At 40.8% G+C, this 19,099-nt stretch overlaps 6 protein-coding genes across 6 annotated transcripts; 2 read left to right on the top strand and 4 right to left on the bottom strand.

Annotated features, from left to right (window-relative positions):
• Positions 1–947: 947 nt before the first annotated feature.
• BDR25DRAFT_211314 (uncharacterized protein) lies at positions 948–1,160 on the bottom strand (the record flags this gene model as incomplete). The annotated part of the gene is made up of 1 exon (XM_033684681.1): positions 948–1,160. One exon carries the CDS (start codon positions 1,158–1,160, stop codon positions 948–950), a length of 213 nt encoding a protein of 70 aa, XP_033552779.1.
• Positions 1,161–2,439: 1,279 nt separating this feature from the next.
• Positions 2,440–3,356, top strand: BDR25DRAFT_350215 (uncharacterized protein; the record flags this gene model as incomplete). Its single annotated transcript, XM_033694662.1, has 4 exons — positions 2,440–2,789; positions 2,841–2,997; positions 3,094–3,237; positions 3,312–3,356. The coding sequence occupies 4 exons, from the start codon at positions 2,440–2,442 to the stop codon at positions 3,354–3,356; spliced, it is 696 nt and encodes a 231-aa protein (XP_033552780.1).
• Positions 3,357–3,491: 135 nt separating this feature from the next.
• On the bottom strand, positions 3,492–6,406 carry BDR25DRAFT_350216 (uncharacterized protein; the record flags this gene model as incomplete). The annotated part of the gene is made up of 22 exons (XM_033694663.1): positions 3,492–3,551; positions 3,605–3,632; positions 3,677–3,701; positions 3,731–3,785; positions 3,834–3,979; positions 4,010–4,134; positions 4,158–4,268; positions 4,307–4,412; positions 4,436–4,460; positions 4,495–4,581; positions 4,621–4,823; positions 4,876–4,936; positions 4,998–5,107; positions 5,136–5,177; positions 5,229–5,451; positions 5,507–5,579; positions 5,671–5,738; positions 5,795–5,834; positions 5,887–5,950; positions 5,999–6,033; positions 6,109–6,299; positions 6,377–6,406. 22 exons carry the CDS (start codon positions 6,404–6,406, stop codon positions 3,492–3,494), a joined length of 1,908 nt encoding a protein of 635 aa, XP_033552781.1.
• A 920-nt stretch (positions 6,407–7,326) lies between these two features.
• On the bottom strand, positions 7,327–8,216 carry BDR25DRAFT_310370 (uncharacterized protein; the record flags this gene model as incomplete). Its single annotated transcript, XM_033691147.1, has 3 exons — positions 7,327–7,485; positions 7,577–8,173; positions 8,214–8,216. The coding sequence occupies 3 exons, from the start codon at positions 8,214–8,216 to the stop codon at positions 7,327–7,329; spliced, it is 759 nt and encodes a 252-aa protein (XP_033552782.1).
• A 308-nt stretch (positions 8,217–8,524) lies between these two features.
• BDR25DRAFT_350218 (uncharacterized protein) lies at positions 8,525–10,423 on the top strand (the record flags this gene model as incomplete). The annotated part of the gene is made up of 10 exons (XM_033694664.1): positions 8,525–8,721; positions 8,754–9,084; positions 9,167–9,220; positions 9,327–9,398; positions 9,449–9,526; positions 9,583–9,705; positions 9,776–9,945; positions 9,985–10,107; positions 10,169–10,187; positions 10,241–10,423. The coding sequence occupies 10 exons, from the start codon at positions 8,525–8,527 to the stop codon at positions 10,421–10,423; spliced, it is 1,350 nt and encodes a 449-aa protein (XP_033552783.1).
• A 698-nt stretch (positions 10,424–11,121) lies between these two features.
• Positions 11,122–11,885, bottom strand: BDR25DRAFT_211616 (uncharacterized protein; the record flags this gene model as incomplete). The annotated part of the gene is made up of 3 exons (XM_033684690.1): positions 11,122–11,205; positions 11,289–11,337; positions 11,749–11,885. Coding segments are annotated over 3 exons (270 nt in total), but the record flags the coding sequence as incomplete, so codon positions are not given.
• Between the last annotated feature and the right edge of the window lie 7,214 nt (positions 11,886–19,099).

Genomic DNA, 19,099 nt, shown 5'->3' on the forward strand with positions numbered 1-19,099 from the left:
TGGTTGCCATTTATCTTCATTGGCGAAAACAGTCTTGATTACCCTACTAATTATTATAGCGTTTGCTATTAGAAACTGCGTCACCTGACTCGCAACCGTCCACTACCATAGGAAGCACTTCATCATAACATTAACAGACAAAACAAATAAGTATAATGCTGTTAAAAACCAACAATATACTGTTCTTAACTTAACACAGCCAACGCAAATTTATCACAATTGCCGAGAAATTGATAGTCCATCTCGAAGTTGACCCTACGTTTTGGAGGCTCCCGGTTGACCCACACCGTTAAGCATTCCTTGTTGCCTGACTTTGCCTTTTTACAGAGCTTCTCCACAAAGTCCCTTAAATCACTAATCTCTAATCTTGTTCCTACAATAATGACTGCGTCAACAGGCTAATGTAGATCATTGTTAAAAGCTACTAATATCTCTAACTTGTTAGGATTGCATTCTCCATAAAGTAGTACGTTTGATTAAAGGCTACCCGTAGAGCGTTGTTGTTTGCCCTCCAACTCTCGCTGCTTCTGCTCTTTTTGGCACATAGGGCAGCGCTCTTTCACCAGTTGAGGGAATGATTCTGCCGTGACACGAAAAGTATGCTGAGGACGAATACTGCATCTAAGCGTGTCGACCCGACCGTGAAGCATGACCGTCCTCTGAGATAGAGAAGGGAGTCTATCGCTGCGGCAGTTGATGTTTTAGGTGTAATGTCGTCGCACGCGACCACACTGAGCCCATGCTTCCATGAGACGGTCAAGTAACGTAGGGCCAGAGGTCAAAGCGGATTTAAATATAGTCAACAGCTAGTTGTGCAACTGGGTAGCTTGTTCAGGGATGCAGTACGCAGATGAGTGGAATAGGTTTCAGCTTGACATTCTAGCCTTTGAAAGACTGCGAAAGTCGTTCACTATAGCTAAATTAGGATACCTCTCTAGTGGAAATAATTAGTGTTGAAACTTACCGCCTGCATTAGTGGAAATTCCAGCTCCACTAATAATCACGATGTTTTTCTTCATGCTCAGATCCTTCTTCAGTTGCTCTATTTGTAATAAGTCCTCAATCAACGTATTTAAAATGTAACCAGGTCCATTTTTCCGGGCTTTCTGGACGCATAAACCTTTCCGTTGGCGGCACCTCGAATACAATTGCTTCGCCATTTTGATGTTGGAGATGGTGTTCTGCAAAGGGCTAAACAAGAGGAAGAAAAAAGCTGTAGGAGTGGAAAAGAATGCATGGTATGAGATGGGAGGAGCCCTGATTTATACCCTAAACGCACATAACGGAGGGGGTTAGTAACTTGAGCATAGCCATGGGCTGCTTCATGCAAACTAACTGTTTCGCACATGCCACGTACTAGATCGGGTTCTAACTAGACAGCTCAAGGCTGCAGCGTTTCAGCGGATCTATTTGACTTGATGCCTGCATAGTGAGGCAGGGAAGCTTCCATGATAGACTCAGTGCGGCTGCAGCATTGAGTGAGATCTCAGGGGCTGTGGCTGGCTGGTATCACATGAACGGAAACACTCTAAATCCTAGTAGCTTCCGCTAAGATTGGGGAGTGAACCTGAAGTCCACTCTTTTACGTACCATGTAGGGCAGTAACAGTGGTGGTTTGAGCTTCGAGTTTGCTCAATCCTGCAGAGATAGGGCGGGTAGCATAACAGAACGTGGATACGGTGCCTTAATTGCCTCGACGATGCGTAAAGCAGGAATGATTTACGTTGCTCTAATGTGTGCCTTGCTCCTGCTCGGACATAGCAAGCCACTAGGTAACCCCATCCCTGTGGATGCTAGCCATGCCGTTTCAAGTTGCATGAAGTGGGAAGACAGCGTTATACAGTCGTACTGGGAATTGCAGCCAATGTGGCCACGATCATCATGATGGCAAAGCCATGCATCGTACTGCCCCCTCATCCACGTCTTAGAAAACTTGATTTTGGTGTCAGCTGCCTCACCATATCAGTGGTGACTCCTACTCTTATGCTGCTTAGGAAACGAGAAGCCTTAAAGTAAGGGGTGGCGATGTATTCGTTCTTTAACGCATACCTAACTGCGCCTCCACAAAAGATTACGCCAACCAGGAGCGTGTGCCGTCCCACTCTTTCTTTAACGTAGGGAGAGATGAGTATGGGTATAGCCAGGCGAACAAGGCTTTCGTAGAGCACAGCCTACCGGCCAAATCATGGGTTCTCGGGGGTGGAGGGGGTTGACCAGAAAATGGTAAGGAAGCATCCATTAGCCCCAATATCTGTCTCATATATAAATAAGACATTCCCCCCATCAACTCGTACAATCTCGCCATCATCCATATTCTGTTCCTGAATCCGCCGCATACTCCCGCCATGATCTATCCTTCACGCAAAAGCAAACGTGCGACTACAAACTGTGCCTCGCAAACCATTTCCCAAACCTGCAAACCCTACGATACTAAAGTCAATGGAGGAGTCGCGTCAGCTCGCCCAAAGACTGAAATGCTTACCGCTCGAATTGCGGCGGTTTATCTACGAGATGTACTGGGCGGTCAATCTCGGATGGTTACCTTGGATCCATAATCAAAGAGGAAACGAAACTGTGAAGGAACCTGGCCGACTGCACCTTGTTGCCCCCACCTTTTTTGGAAATGAAATCGCTTGTGAGGCTCTGCAGACTGCCTATGAAACGACTGAATGTACTTTTTTAAAGGAGAGCATACCCGTGGACGAACTTTGTACCTTCCTACGCTCTAAAATGCTTCCCCTTCGTTTGGTACTGAAAACCTTTCTACAAAGAGTTAAGATCCACCTATTGTTGAGGGATCTATAGGATGCCACTTATAATTTTACTAAAATTAGACACAGCCTTAAGGAGCTATTACAAATAGGTGACCTGTTGGCCTTCTTACTCGAAAAAACAACCCCTTTGTCTGTATCTCTCCTCCTAGATACCAAGATTATAGTTCCATGTCTTGTTTGTTTTCTTCAAAACGACTTTATTTGCTCTATTCTGGGAAAACTTGTCTCGCGACCTACTATAGTTAACCTGGAATACCATCATTATAGCAGAGAAAATAAGGATCCTATAATTTTCTCTTGGAATGATGTCCGAGAGAAGTCAAAGAAAGAGACATGGCTGATGTTATTGAATAACTGCAATAAACTTCACGACTACGATAAATTTCTCAAATATGAGGGACTGGGGGCAAAACCGCGAACCGATGACGTAATCACATTAGGGACTGACTATTGGGAATGGATGGTGCATTCTTAAACAGATATTAGAAGAATTTAAGTGGTTGTTATTCTTTCGGGTGATCATGCGAACTTATACAGAATGGTACTTTTGCTTACTCAGGTCTGGATGAGTCAAAAGCGTAAGAGATATCTACTTGGCGTGAAAAGTAGACTGCATCTATGCACCTTCACATGTTTTTTGAAATGGAGAAGTTAACTAAAAGCCTCTAACGTAGGAAATCTATGCCTAACTACCTCTAATTTAAACTTGAAATTCACCTATTGCAAGACGAGGGAAAAGGGGGTGGAACCGGGGGTAAGAAAGATCATTCTATCGATCTAATTCGGTGAGCATGGGGCCAGTGGGGATAAGAGCCAGATTCATAGGCAACGGGCCTTCCTAAGTAGGACTGAATATGGCTAGTTTGTTGTTTGCTGACAGCTTAGGCAATAAATAGCCTGACTTTCTCTTATCTGCCATAAAACCTTCTATTGGTGTCTGCCCGCTGAAGTGCTACTTTCCAAGGGTTCTGAATAGTTTCGGTCTAACCACACTGGCAACATGATTTCGGTCTAAATGGAATGTTAGCCATTGCCTACACCATAAGAATATAGACCTACTTCTTCTTCGGGGTCGTACACAACTAATAGCCCATACAGTATTGTAAGCTTAGTTCCGTCGAGAAGTATAATGTCGGCTGGTGACCCAAGCGGCGGAAGTGACATTGGTGCGTTAGTACCTAGCCCCATCCAAAGTAGTAAGTACACTGGGCACATCGAGAGTGATAAAAACTTACCCATTTTCCAGAATGATAGTAAAGTTAAAAAGGACAAGAGCGCAGTTAAGAAAGTGGACCAGAATTCAAATAAGAAAACTGACGGGAAAGCGAAGCAGACAAATAAAAGGGCCACGATTGCGACACTACAGAAGACATAAGATGAGACGAAGCAAGTACAAGCGTTACTGAACATATTGAAAAGGGATTATAGCAAGCGGTCGTGTTCTGGCGGAAGAGTTGTGGAAGAGCTTGGTAGGATTGGATGGCCTGAAGTTTGCTCGAGGAACGAAGCTCCTTTATATCTTTCTTTTCCACTAATACGAGACAAGGTGGCCCTCGATACCCTTGGCATTATATTGTGTCAGCCTTTGATGCACACTTCCTCCGTGCCTCCTGGTAGTCAGGTAGGTGTGACGTGGGACTTGTGATCGCCCCCTTATCCACGTTTCCGCAGCAGGAGGAGCTCATTCTCGAAACAGAGACATGGCATAGACTTGCGCCACCGCCCCTCCCCTCTTTGCATAAGTTGCCCATCCTGGCGCTCCTGTGATAACGGAGTTTTCAACGGGTATACATACTAATGACCCTGGCTCCACATCGTATGTCCTCCCGTATCGTCAGGTGCACACCGCCACCTCCTGGATAGAGATAGACAGGCAGTGCTGTACGATGTAGAATGCCGCATTATTCAGGCTGCGTACATGCTTTTCTCGCTCGGTGTTAAGGGGGGGTCTCACATCTCCTTGGTTAGCGTAGCTTGCTGTGAAGGTATGGAGGAGTAAAGGATGATACGTTATGAAGTAAGGCTGTCGAATGTTTTCAAAGTCTGCAGCTCAGTTCGAATGAATGCTATTTCCGGCATGGGGTCTATAATGCATGATAACCCACCTCATCTACGCCTCTGATGCGGACGGGATTCCTGCTGGGACGCATGGGTTCCGAATCCTGGATATGCATTCACCTGTCAGGCGCCTCCTTCCTTTCCACTGCCGTGTAAGGCGGACACGAACCCCCTAGTCTGAATAGCAGGCTCCATGACTGCGTCTCGTCTTTCGGCAGCAGCAGTGCCACGGAAGTCAATGTCTAGCATCGTATGACTTTCCTTGCCATGCGCCGCTATCTCCGAGGGAGAGGTTGGCCAGACCCTGGCTTAGGACCATGGACGAGTTGTCGGCATCAGCAGCGACTCACTGCCACAAGCTAGTCGAATTATAGCATTAGTATTGCTTAGGCGTACGTGCAAAGGCTTGGAGATTCGGTCTAGAGGCATGAAATGGGTCTAGCTGATTTTCAAATTGAAACTGCTGATGGAGGAGTACCACCCTACCCCGACTCAACGACAGCATCACTGCCGCACTGTAATGCGGGGAGCATTTTCGGTGGCTTGGACGTATCGTACATATATAAAGGTCTTTGTATTCGCTCGAAATTGCTGCTCTACGAACATCTACTATCTGCTTCTACACTCCCTATCTGCCTCCTTTTTAGCTCTTCTTTACTCTATAGCTTCCTCACTCTACGGCATGGAGACGCGAGGAAGACCCAACGGAAAAACATGGCCGGCACCTGGCCCTCTACTTCGTGAAAGCTCAGCAAACACCCAGACCATCAACAAACAATCATATGCACCTACATTAAGCGCTAAGGAGAAGTCTCATTTTGCGGAATGTGAACTTCACTTCGGCAGGATACCGTTATTTTCATGGGAGCGCACGGCATGGTCACAACGTGGCGTTCGAAAACATCCCTATTCCCTCCAGGCCCGGTGTGCAGCGATGCTTATATGTGGGCATCGATGCAGACGGCCATTTGTCCGTACAGATACACGAGACCAACAATGGTACTGCGGCAATCACGACCTATTACAGCCTAAAAGACAGTCTAAGCTGCTCGACCTTCCAGGGGAAATCCAAAACAAAATATACAAGTACGCGTTTCCTCCATTTTTAGGGCTCACTCCTTAGCATGAAGGGAGCAGTATAGGGCTTCTTAAGCAGTGTGTCCAACCGTTAGTACACCTAATAGTACAGTACTGCAGTACACTGATTTTGGTCACGTACGTACGTACAGGGCATCTACTCAGTATACTGTACTATACATGAGGCTGCTGTACTAACCGTTTACGGTAGTTATATAGGATTTTTAGTGGTTTTGGGCGGTTGAAGGCAGGTTGCTGAGGGCCAGGGGGCTTGTGTTTGGAGATTAATGCGGAGAATGCTGTTATTGCCTGTTTTGTTAGCAATCTTCTAACAAATTCAGCAACTATGCCATCTACGTTATTCTTTTGCCCATTATGATGTCCCAATTCCTATCCCAATCAACAACGCGGTTGACAATAGAGGCTCTTTAACTGCAGAAGAATTAGTTACGTAACAACACTGTTACTAGTGAGCTGACTGAGCTTACAGAGTACATTAAAACAGTGAGATTAACAACAGTAGATCTCACAAGGGGTATCACAACTTCCTAATTAGGTATAGTCTTTAGCTTTAGCGCAATTACTTCATAATACTTTAATATACTTCAGTTACTGTATCCTAACCGTACACTGACGTCATCTCCTCCGTACAGTTAGTTAGTAACAGCCTCCTCTTCCGTAACTGTACTATACAGCCTCCAAAAGGCTCCGTAACTAACGGTTGGACACACTGTTCTTAAGGTTAACAAACAGGTCTGTAAAGAAGTTATAAGTCTAATGTATAGCACAATGCCACTTTAACTTAAATATAAGGAGGATGACTTAAGCATTAATAATCATTCTTTTGATTAGGGCGGTCAATATTACCACAGACACGGCTTAGGGTGGAAATGGAATGTATCTGCGCTCCTCCAATTGCTTGGCAGCAAAGCGTTTTAATACGTTAACAATATTGAGATTTTGGTGGATATCCAAGACCTTGAGAATGCCGAACGCTCAATTTTGCTAGACTTCGTCGATGCACTCCGCACTAAACAAAGAACGCAGCTAAGGCGCCTTACGATGAAGTTATTCACAGTAGGGACGTTAACGGGCGAGAAAGAAGAGGTTGAGTTTTTCCGCTTTCTCCAGGTGTTCAGGGAGGTTCCGGAGTTTAAAGACGTTCGCTTTAAGCTTAACGATCCGCATCGGCTTAAAGGGGAAGATAGAGAACAGCTCCTTCAGAGAGCATGTGCAATTAGAGACAGCCTGTTACTAGGACGGAAACGCAAATTCGAGCAATTTCAGGAGTAGCATCAAGGTCTCTCATCATTATTAGAATAAGAATATAGGTCCTATTAAGAAAGTTTTCTTAGCACCTTTACAAGCTTAGTATCTATTGTAGATATAGCTAGGTCCATTTGTATGTAGGTTGTATCTAACACTCTAGAAAATAAGGCGACGGCGAGTCTTCCAGCTCAAGTTGTGCTTCTGTCCAACTCGTTGCGGAGGCATCGGAGTTAGAGTCGACGCTCACAGATTCAACCTGGTTTTCTTCGCTAAATTGGCGTAAAAGTTCCTTCCGGAGAAGATGTATCTGTTTGTCCTTTAGCGCAAACTCATCAAGCCGAAAGCTCAACTTCTGTAGTCAGTTGTTGATGCACGCCTTCGTTGATTTGATGACTAACCTGCATATTGACGCAATGCAGCCGCGTTTTTAATAACGCGTTCTCGGCTGACAAACGAGAGCACTCTTCCAAGCATTTGTAGAGAGCTGAAGTCATATTATTGTATGCTGTGGCCCAGCTGTGCGTGTCAGCCAACAGGCGATTGTAATTCTGAGCCGCCTCTAGACGACGAGTTTCAGTTGCATGCAGCATTTCCCGTGTGATGTTATGCGATTGGATCTCTGTCCGAAGAAGCTGGGCAATCGCGGAGGATTGGTCCGAGCCAGGAGGTAATAGCCACATGGTACTGCTGCTCTGGGCGATCTGTGATGGCCATCTGATGGGGAGCGTTGGATCGCTTTCGGCCACTGGCTGCGCTAATATTGGTTCGGGCGCTGAGGATGACGTAGATTGGAAAGATACCGCAGCCGGAGTCGTACAAGGCCCAGGATCTAAGGGAGCACAAGCCTCATGTACCATTTTAGATATTAAAGGCGACGGCTTCGGGATGCTCTCGCGGGCGTACGACGGCGCTGCAGGCGTTCGAAGCGTCTCAGAAATCTGCTCTTCGGCCTGAAGTTTCGAGCTTAACGGTGGTAATCGATGATAAGCCATCATCTAGAGCGATAGAGTCAACGACGGTGAGAGAAGTACATACCATGGCGAAATCGGGAGAGGTCGCTTTTCTTTTTGTGTACGGTATGTGCTCTCCAAAAGTGCAATATTGGAACCATGTTATAAATAGCACTAGCGATAATATAACCCCCTTTATGGAAATTTCCCCAAACGGCTTTTTGAAGGTCCCCGAATGGGACATCCTGATAATAGGCAGCTTAGTCATATACCTTCCCGATGATAAATAGCTTAGTTGTATGGAGGTCAATCTTCGGGATTATAATGCAGAGGAACTGCATTAATTAATAGCGAGTGCTAGAAGCAGCTCCATATACCACGTGTAACTCTAATATAATGAAACTAGTGAGACAGTTCCATTATCCCTCTGGTGACTGTAACTTCTCTTGCCAAAAATTCATTCAAACCCGTGCTGGGATTTTTCTACCTAGAGAAACGTCCCGGTCAGATATCTCTTCCCGGAAAGGCGTCCCAGCCAGATTTGTCTCCCCGGCGAGGCGTCCCCGCATTTTTCTCCCGGGAGAAACGTCCCAGTCAGATTTCTCTTCCCGGGGAGGCGTCCCAGTCAGATTAATTGCCCCGGAGAGGCGTCCCCGGATTTGTCACCCGGGAGAACCATCCCAGTCAGGTTTCTCTTCCCGGAGAGGCATCCCGGTCAGATTTGTCTCCCCGGCGAGGCGTCCCCGCATTTTTCTCCCGGGAGAAACGTCCCAGTCAAATTTCTCTTCCCGGAGAGGCTTCCTAGTCAGATCTGTCTCCCCGGAGAGGTGTCCTCACAAGTTTTATTTTTAGTGATTACAAGCAGGCAGAATGCCTATACTCGCGTACCAAATACCTATTACACCGTGATTAAGCTCAGCAGGAAACCTTTCTCTTCAGTTCTTATGGGATCTTTCGTATGCGCATTAGTTACATGCAATTTGCTTGATAAGGGCTATAGTTCAACACTGATTTGCTATTGCCTTAGGAGTCGTGCAGACTCGCTCCCATCTCTATATATTCATTCAGCTCATCTACCTCCTCCTCAAGCAAGTCACCTATACGCTTGTGTAGGCTAGCGAGCTTCTGCATACGCATTGCCTTCCTCTGCCTCTTCCGAACCTTCCATTTAAGCTCTAGGACTGTTGGGCACGACCAGGGACGTATTTGTTCGTTCGTATTGGATTCACTCGCCGATTCGTCCGATAGTTCAAGGAATGTGGAGCATTTGGTTCGTTCAGAGCGCTTCCCTAGGGTGTTAGATTGCCTAATACTCTTTAGGCTACAGCTTGGATTCTTGGCATCTGTCTTGCTTTTGGCTGTTTGTGTCGCACGTGTCTCACGCGATATCATACCCATGTACTGCACTATTCACTCATTAGGCATAGCTTCTATCTCGTACAGTATATAGTCAGCTCAGAGCTCTATCAAGCTCCTTAGACCTTACAATACACTCATTCCACCTTGTTTGGATCTCGCTCCCTTGTCGAGTCGTTTGCCATATGTCCCCTCCTCAGCTCATGCAAGAGTTTGCTCTTGTTCACTGGATCGAAGGCTGCAGCGCGCTCCTTCGGCACTATAATGACAATTGGAGCAGGATCCTTTTAGATAACCTTTCAGGATTACACACTTGGAAAACGGCCCTCTTCCCCTTTTGCAGTCCAGGCAAGCCAGTACACCATCTCTTACTTGTCCGCGACTATACGCCAAAGCAGCTTCGCAATTCTAGGGCGGAAACAAGTTGATCTGATCACGACCCTGGCGCAATTTGACGCCGCGTAGTAGTTCCATCTAGGCTATAGTCTTTGTTGGTTTAGAATTCGCTTAGAGGAGGGCCTGCTCTGCCCATTGCAATGGTGTTTTGGGTCTATAGGACTCCTGGTCCTCGGTTATGATGTCGAGGTCAATGTACATTGTAAGAAGTTCACTGTGGTTCAGTTGTAAATGTAAATTTTAATAAAGACATTTATGCTGTATTATAGATCCTGGGCGAAGTCTGAGTTGTGGTTCCAGTTTTGGGGTATCTAAATGCCAAGGCTGCCAAACTTTATTTTATCAAGGGGACACTTTTAGAACCCAGCAGAAATAGACGGTAACCTGCTACCCCAGTTAGTACCTTCGATCAAAGCCGCCCTGCACGTCCTACATAATCATCGTCGCATGTATCCCTTAAGTGATCCCAAATGCCAAGCTTGTGGTTTTCGGGCCCGTGGCTGTGCCAACAGCAAGGCAAACCCCGCATTGGTCCGGGACTAGTAAGTCGAAGATTCTCGGCGTAACAAGAAATAGGTAACAAGTCAGAAGGAACTGTTAGCGGCTAGAGCGCATACCTGGATGGTCTCCGTCACGGCCTAGCGTGGAGGTCCTACCAACATGCCTGGAAAAGAGGTTTGGAGAATTGTGGTGGCAAATACAAGTTCCGGCCTAAGAATAGAAGCAGTCCCAGTTTTGGGACTTGGAATAGAGCAAAAGAGGGGGTGCCAGATCTAGGAACCAGCACACTAAGAATAGAAGCAGTCCTATATCCATGAACCTGTATACCTGGACACAAGGCTGTCTCGTGATTCGCATAGGTAACTAGACTTGTATTGGCCCCAAAAGCGATCAAGAACATCAAATAACAAGCAATTCAGCATCAATTCCTGCCATGGGAGGCTCAATAACGGATACTATAGAGCGTCAGATTTCGTAGAATAGTTTGACGGCATTAGAGTCAGAAGGCCGGCGATGCGGATCATCGACGTTGACAGCCCCATCCTCTTTGGCGTAGCTCTACATAAATTCCAGGTACGCCTAAGTTTGTAGCCTACTAGTATCATTAAGACAAGGGCTTCCGTTGATGTGGTGGAGATAATACGCCATATACTCGACACCGACGTAGCAAGCTGCTGGAGAAAAACATATCTGAAAATTATCTATACCTAAATACCTCCTTCCTTTGACAGGCCTCACAGTCACGCCGGTTGGTATTCTAATTCGAGGAGCCTCATCTGGTTATCTAAATAGGTGCGCACAAGATCCTTTAGTTGGTCTTGTAACTCGTCAGTTCCTGACACTAGAAACAATTAGCGGTGTAAAAACAACATAACGTATAAGGTCTCACCCATTACTAATATTTCACCTCGCTCCTCTGTCTCTTCTTATAGTCTTTTAATATGTTTTTCCTCCCTCTCTTCCCAAAGTATCATCTTAAGATCTGCGGACCCATTGTGCACGTTAACAAGTTGGCGGGCTTGCACTGTATCCACCCCTTCTGTACTGTTCTCGAGGTCTGCGGAGCCAATGTCCAAACTAATATATTAACCTATATTATCCTCTCTTATTATTGTCACTAAATGCGCCCCTCCTAATCTTATATACATTAAGATGCTAAGGATCTGCTATATGTTAGCATTCTATAATAATAGTATTAGAATTAGGATACTAACATAAAAAGTGTTGTTTCTTAGAACTTAGTTAATTATAGATTGCACTGCAATCCTAGTCTCTAAGTATTGTAAGCTCTAATATAGCAGTTTATAATTAGGACCTTACCTCTAGTCTCTAATTGCTATACTAGATGCACTTAGCAAGTGCGGGACTTGCAAGCATTATACCTATATATTAGCTGTTTTAGGTATAGTAGCTGTGCAACTATGCCAGAACTGCTTGTTACTATAAGAACAGTTTTATAATCGCCTACTAGTGCGCTAATCCTGTGTGGCCCGCTAAACAGAGCTAGGCGGGGGAGCGAGCCATTGAGGCGAGGCTGTGAGCTATTAGTGCCAGGCGTAAGGTGACGCAATAATTTCTAGGTTATGCCTCTACAAGGCTTAATAAACAGATCTAAGGAATTTTGCTCTCTATCTAACTAAGACGCTATAGTAAAGGGGTGACTTTAGAAGATAGACTAGAAGCTTAATAATAGAATCTAGAGATTAATATACTGCCCTGCTTTAACTTTTAGTAGTTAAGATAGAGTTAATTTAACCTTAATAGTATCTTTAAAGTAAGTAATACAGGCTTAAGATTAATGTATAAAAAATCCTTAAAAAAGGAGTGTTAAAAGAAATGCTGCTGCAAAGATATAAGCATAAATTTATAAAATAAGCAGTTTTAATTCTAAGTGTTGCTAAATAGAATACGCAGAAACAATTGCTAGCGCCTAGTAGATGCGGATAAATATTTTGTATAAAAAGCTGCAGAGGAATAGGTTACAAAGTAGAAGCAGAAGGAAAAGCAAAGATTCTCTCTTAGACATAGTTAGTACGCATTAACAGAATGTAAAATAAAGGAATAGCTTATAATAAGACCCCACAGATTTTCTACTACGTGTAAAGGAAAAGGGGTTTAGCTTCCTATTATAGTAAGAATGTAAAAGAGTAGGAGCAAAACTAACATAATCCTGCTAGAGCAATAAATTTGTTAATATTTGCTTAAAGGAACTCTAAAGATATCTGCAAGAAAGCTTAGGTAAGAACTAGCAAAATTTAGGACTATATTAATTAACAAGAGATTTGCGGCTTGCAATCTAGCTGTTAAGACATTAGGAACTTTAAAGCCCACGCAGAACGTGTTTACTGTAATGTAAAATAACTAAATAATAACATTAGCTTAACTCTAGGGGCTAAAGTATTAATAGCAGTAAATTATCCGCAGGTAGGTAAGGTGTTTAGATGCCAGAAGGGAAACAGCCCTTAGAAATGCTTCTATTTAAGGACAGAAGTTAATAAGCATTAAAAAAAGCAATATGCTACCTACAGCAATAGCATATAGTTGCGTAATTTCTATAGCGGTACAGATGACTATTAGGAAGAGCGCAAGAAAATGTGCAGGCGAAGCTATAAAAGAGCAGAGAATAGATCTAATTTACATGCAGAGAATAGTTAAACGTTAAAATAGAAAGTATTTAGAACTGGACAAAGCAGGGGGCTAAAACTGGGACTGTGGTGAGAATTCCAAAACTGGTCTTGTAAGACGCACGGAACAGGAAACGTTACTAAAATTAGCTATACCCATGTCAACGTTCACGTGCGAAATCAATTTAGTAGTGACACTTAATGGATGGTACTGTAACGATAATATTAGCCTATCAGGGTTAAGGTCAGATATGAACATGTATTACAAGGAGCGAGAGACGGTTTCACGTCTATGATTTTCTTGACTCAGGATCACGACCAAGTAGATCCGATCCAAACGTGCGCGAGACATCACGACTATGGCAGCTACCAAAAGAGCCAATCTAGTTTTAAAAAATATTTGCGAAATAGTAAATATCTAGGGCAATCAATCTAGCTTGGCGGATACTTGTAACCTATGCGCGTTCCGACAGTGGCGAAAGATACCACCCTAATAAGCATATCCTTTCGCCAAGGAAGCTGCAACAACAGATGCTAGAGAATATTAGACTATAGTACAATAAATTAATCTCTAATGTACGTACTTTAATTAATTTAAATACTAACACAGCAGAAGTAGTCTTAGAGAGGAAGCTAACAGCATTAGAGCTAGGAGGCTAACAATGTAAATTGTTGACGCTAACAGCTCTATCCTCTTTAACGTATCTATTTATTAATTCTGTGATAATAGAGCTTAGCGCTTTAACATACTAGAAAACGCTGTTAGATGCGCGGGTATAACAATTTTCTAGGCTAGCTATACACTTTGTTAGTACAGAGATTAAAAACAGTAGACGTTTACTAACTAATTTTCACGTCTTTATATAGATAAATAAGGATGTTTAAATAAGTAAGCAAGCTATGTTTAAACCCTTCTTTTATAAGGTGCGCTAGCCTGGCAAGTATCTGCCGCAGTTAGCTAGTAACTTAGTTTAACATATTACTTCTAGGTAATACCTGTCTAAGTATTGCAGCTAATTAAATTTTATTAAGGCAGGAATTGCTAGCAACTGTCAGATATGCGCACCTACTGTCAAGACAGGAGGAACGTTTGACGAAAGCTGCTACATAGTACGAGCAATAAGCTCGAACAGTATGTTGCTGCAAATTGCAGCATTTTGCAGCAAATTGCAGCATGTTGCAAGCTGGTCGCGCATAGGGCTAGTGCGCGAGGGACTCGGATCGGCAGAACAAAAAGCCAAGCAACACGAGTAGAGCAGAAAAAGGATTAATAAATAAACACAATTAACACAATCAATTAATTATCCCATACATCATATCCAAACCTATTATTCATCTCAGGAAGCCTAGAAACAGTGCTTTAATCTGACAATTAAGAGTCTCAGTGCCTCCATTGATACAAAATGGCCACCCAGCCTCCTCGAGACGCGACAGTCGTCCTTCGAGACCACACCGACTACAGAGCCTGGATAATGCAGCTGCAATCAAGATGTGTAGCGCACGGCATCTGGCCGCAAGTGGATCCTAAGTTGACCATCCAAATGATCTCCAAACCAAGAGCTCCAGAGATGCCGCTAATAGCTGAGTTTTCACCAGCCTCTAACGTTAAAACGCCTACGCACCTGAACAAGCTATTAACAAGCAGTGTTAGAGCCTTTAAAGAAGCTATTAAATACTACAAGATTAAGGCTAACAAGTACAAGAGTAACAGACATAATTATAAAAGAGAGTAATTAAGCCTTTAATAGATTATTGTCTTTATCTAGTTAACAGTTAGCCTACATCTGCAGCGTACATGCTGTTCCCTAGATTAACTACTTAGATAGTAGATTACAAACTTTAAAGCTATAGTAAGTGTTAACAACTAATTTAAATAAGAACACATGTGTAACTAATATAATGCATTTTTAAAGCTGCTAAAAAACATAAGCATATAGAACCTGTAGCTAGCAGAGTATAATTACGCTGCTATAGAAGTAGAGACACAAAATGTTCTAGAAACAACATAGTTTAATGCTGTAGCAAAGGACTTTCTAACTGCTATAAATAAAGTTGCCTCTTATTAGTCTATAACTTTTTAAAAAAGCAGACAGTTTACACTAAACATAAATTAAAAAAAAATAATAAAGTGCTTTTAAAAACATATAATGTTAAATTATCTAATACATATAAAAAAGCATAAAGCTGCCTTTATAATAGATAACTTATTATACTTTACTAAAAGTAGAAAGACTACTTAGGGCATAAATAAGGACGCTTGTAGTGCAGAAGTTGCAATGTTAAGAAAATAAAGTAAACCTTAATATTAACATTATTAAGAAGATAATAGGAAGTTATTTTTAAGCTAGAAACCTGCTAAAATAGGAGGCACTAAATGTCCTACATGCAGACACATCTATGCACTAAAGGACTGCTTCTATGTCTATCTAGACAGAGCACTAGACTAGTAGATGCTAAATAAGAGAGTTAAAGAGCTTATAGCATTAAAGCGCAAGTATAACTTAAAATTTTAAGGCCTACTAAAAGAGCAGCGTAGACATAATTTAAGAATACTAATTTTAAAAAGTTTACATATACTTACACTAAAGATACAAGAAGACTAACTTAAAGGCTAAGAAGTATTAAGAGTTAAGGCAGCTACATTGCTAGCTATAGTTAATTTAAACTAGAATAGATATTTACTAAAAGAATTATTTATTCTTAACTTAAGCTTAATATGCTATATTATAAATAATTTTAATTAGATCTACAACTATTATTTACTAACACTAAAAAACTTTATTTAGTCTAGAAACTCTTGCATATAAATTTAAAGCTATAGATTAATTATACTAAGCTTAAAAAGTAAGTATAGAACACATAGTTAAGCATACAGTCTTGTACTTTATAACGCTGCACTGTGCCTAGACCTGCTGTGCAACCTAGTCTTATTTTACCTACTATAATAAAAAGAAATCTAGTAGGACATATAAGCAGAGCTAACTGCTTTAAAGGCCCTAAATAAGATAATAATTAAAGATCTTATAAAGATTTATAGCTAATAGGTGTTAGAGTACTATCTACTATAAAAGGGCTTATATTATACACACATAATTAACATAAGAACTAAATATAGTCTATAAAAGGCATTAGTAGAGCTATAGCATAAGTGTCTAGAACACTCTAAACTAGCTACACTTTAACACCTTATATAGTAAGCTAAGGGGGTGTAAATTAAAGAAATTACAACAGTTTAATGTAACTTATGTAGCAGAGCTAAGATACAACAATAAATTAGCTGTACACTATAAATTAGTAATAGTAGACTTAGTAAAAGACTATTAATTAATTTCTATGCATATAAAGCACAGAGCATTATAAAAAAGTAGAGTTAAATGCTAATTACTAATAAGTATTCTAGCCTCTAGTAGAACCTCTACTTTAAAGATAATAGGCCTACTAAATTAATTATTAAAGCTTTTATAATTTTTATTTTTTTTTTAAAGAACTATTATAACATTACTATAAAAGTTATTAAAGCTAATAACAAGATTATAATAGTAAAACTAGAAGTAAAATACTAGCTAGCATTGCATAGAATAACTGTTAAGCCTTTAGCACTAGATACATAAGCCTAGAACAAAGGAGCTAAACGCTTAAAAGGTGTAAATAAGAAAAAGTTATAGGCTATGTAACTAGATGCTAACTTACTATAGAACATATAGCTATACATTACTAGAGCTAGCGTATACCTATATAATTAGACGCTAAACTATGCTAACAACTAGAAGACACTATATAAAATCTTCTTTACATAAGTAGCTTTAAATAATAAAGTTATTATATTAATTTAAAAGCTAAGCTTTATATATTTAAAAGCTTATAGCTGTAAAGTATTTATAATAACTAATAACACATATTAGAATAAATCTAGGCTACAGAGGCTAGACCTAAAGGCGTAGATTAAATATCTAGTTAGGTACTAATTATTAAACATTTACTGCGTATAGATACTACTGCTAGCAAAAGTAATCTATACATATAATGTTATTTTTAATAAATACTTAATCTTTAGTAGTAAGCTTAAAGACTTAATAGATAACCTTATATATAACATAGTAAAAGAAATTACTATATATATTAGAATAATTAAGCTTCTAACACCTAGTTATTAGCTAGAGATAGAGTTATTTTATAAAGATAATACTATAGACAATATATTAAATTTTAATAAAGTAGACCTACTAGGCTACTATTAAGAAAAAAAGATTAAAGATAACTATTTGTCTTCTTTAAACACTTTGCTACCTACAGTATTGCTTATGCAGTTAATAGCTAGAGCAGCACTAAAGCTAAGCTAAATAAAGTTGTTAAAGACTGTACTATAAGCTGCAGCTTTTATAGCTAGTATAAGATTTAAAAGTGTAAGAAAGCATAGCAGCAAGACACTAAATAAAGCAGCATTAATAAAAATGCTATTTAAAAAAAAAACACTTTATAAAAGCTAGCTGCTACTTTTACTATTAACCTAAAAGTAACTAGAGAAGCACTCTCTATATAAAATGTTTAAGGCAGTAGAAAGAACGCACCTAGATAGTTATTAGACAATAAAATCTTAGACAGAGGTCTAGATAAAGCTAATTAAGGCAGCTAGACAGCAGATTCTAGATTATATGTAGGTGTACACCTACAAGCTTAATAAGCACTATAGATTATAAAGATGTAAAGCGTAACTAGTAGTCTATAGTAATTAATAAAGAAATATTACTACATAAGATACCTACGCTGCTACCCTAGCAGGACGCTTATTTTAAATGCTAATAGTAATATCTATACGCTTTAACTTAAAGCTTAAATAATACAACATAACTAATGTGTTTATACATGCAGCAATTAACTGCAATATCTACATGTAGATGCTAAGAGGCTATTAGAAACTAGGTATAATACTAAAGCTTTAAAAAGCACTATACAGCCTATAAATTTCTTCTCTACTCTAGTAACACTATTTTATAATAACTATTAAAGGCCTTAGGTTCTTAGCTGTCCTACATAAACTCTACTGTATAACTAAAGCTAGAATATTTATCTTCTTTTACATAGACAACCTTATTGTTGTGTACAGAAAAGGCTTTAAAGCAGATGCACAGCGTGTAGTAGACTAGTTACAAGAGAAGTATACCCTAATAGAAGGCAAGGACCTATAATAGTTCTTAGGAGTTAAAATTATTAAAGATTAACAGCAACAAATAATTTAGCTGTTATAGGCATTATATATTAATAAAATAGCTAGGCTAGCTAACAGAAAGGACCTGCAGCACGCTACACCTATAAGTAGGATTAAACTTATGCTGCAATCTAGTTTTATAACCTTATTAGAAGTAAATTAATATTAGCAGAAGATTAGATCTCTGCTCTTTGCAGTAGTTACTATAAAACTAGACATTGCCTTTGCTACATCACGCCTTGCACAGTTTCTTACAAATCCCGCATCTGACTATTAGGATGCAGCTAATTAAGTCATCCTGTACCTACATGCGACACAGACGTACGCACTTTAATTAGGAGGAGAAGACTACCTTATAGTAGCAAGCAATGCGTTATTTGTAGATAATACACTAGATAGAAAAAGCTTTTAGGGCTATGTTATTTAACTATTTAGCAGATAGATTGCATAGTAAGTAAATAAATAAGATATAGTTATAACGTTAACAACAGAAGCAGAATTACTTACACTGTCCTAAGTTGCTAAGGAAGCTATGTTTATAAGAATGCTCTTTAATAAACTGCAGGTTAAGCTGCCTAATTTAACTATTACAATCTAGTGCAACAACAAGCAGACAATCTAACTAGTAAACAAAGAGATATCTTAACTTTAAACCAAGCTCTAACATGTCAACATCCATAACTACTGGCTCTGACAGGAAGTCTCTTGACAAACGATTAAGGTTGTCCATGTCCCCTCTAGCGAGATGCTTGCAGACGGACTCACCAAAGCGCTTCCAGCCAGCAAATGGCCAAGCTTTCTTCAGCAAATTCGGCTAGTTGACGTCAGGGAGAGGATAGTCAGTCAGGAAGCGGATATGGAAGAGATTGAAGCAAGAATGGAAGCCCT

The sequence above is a fragment of the Lindgomyces ingoldianus genome (genome assembly GCF_010093535.1).
Source record: "Lindgomyces ingoldianus strain ATCC 200398 unplaced genomic scaffold BDR25scaffold_4, whole genome shotgun sequence".
Classification (NCBI taxonomy): domain Eukaryota; kingdom Fungi; phylum Ascomycota; class Dothideomycetes; order Pleosporales; family Lindgomycetaceae; genus Lindgomyces; species Lindgomyces ingoldianus.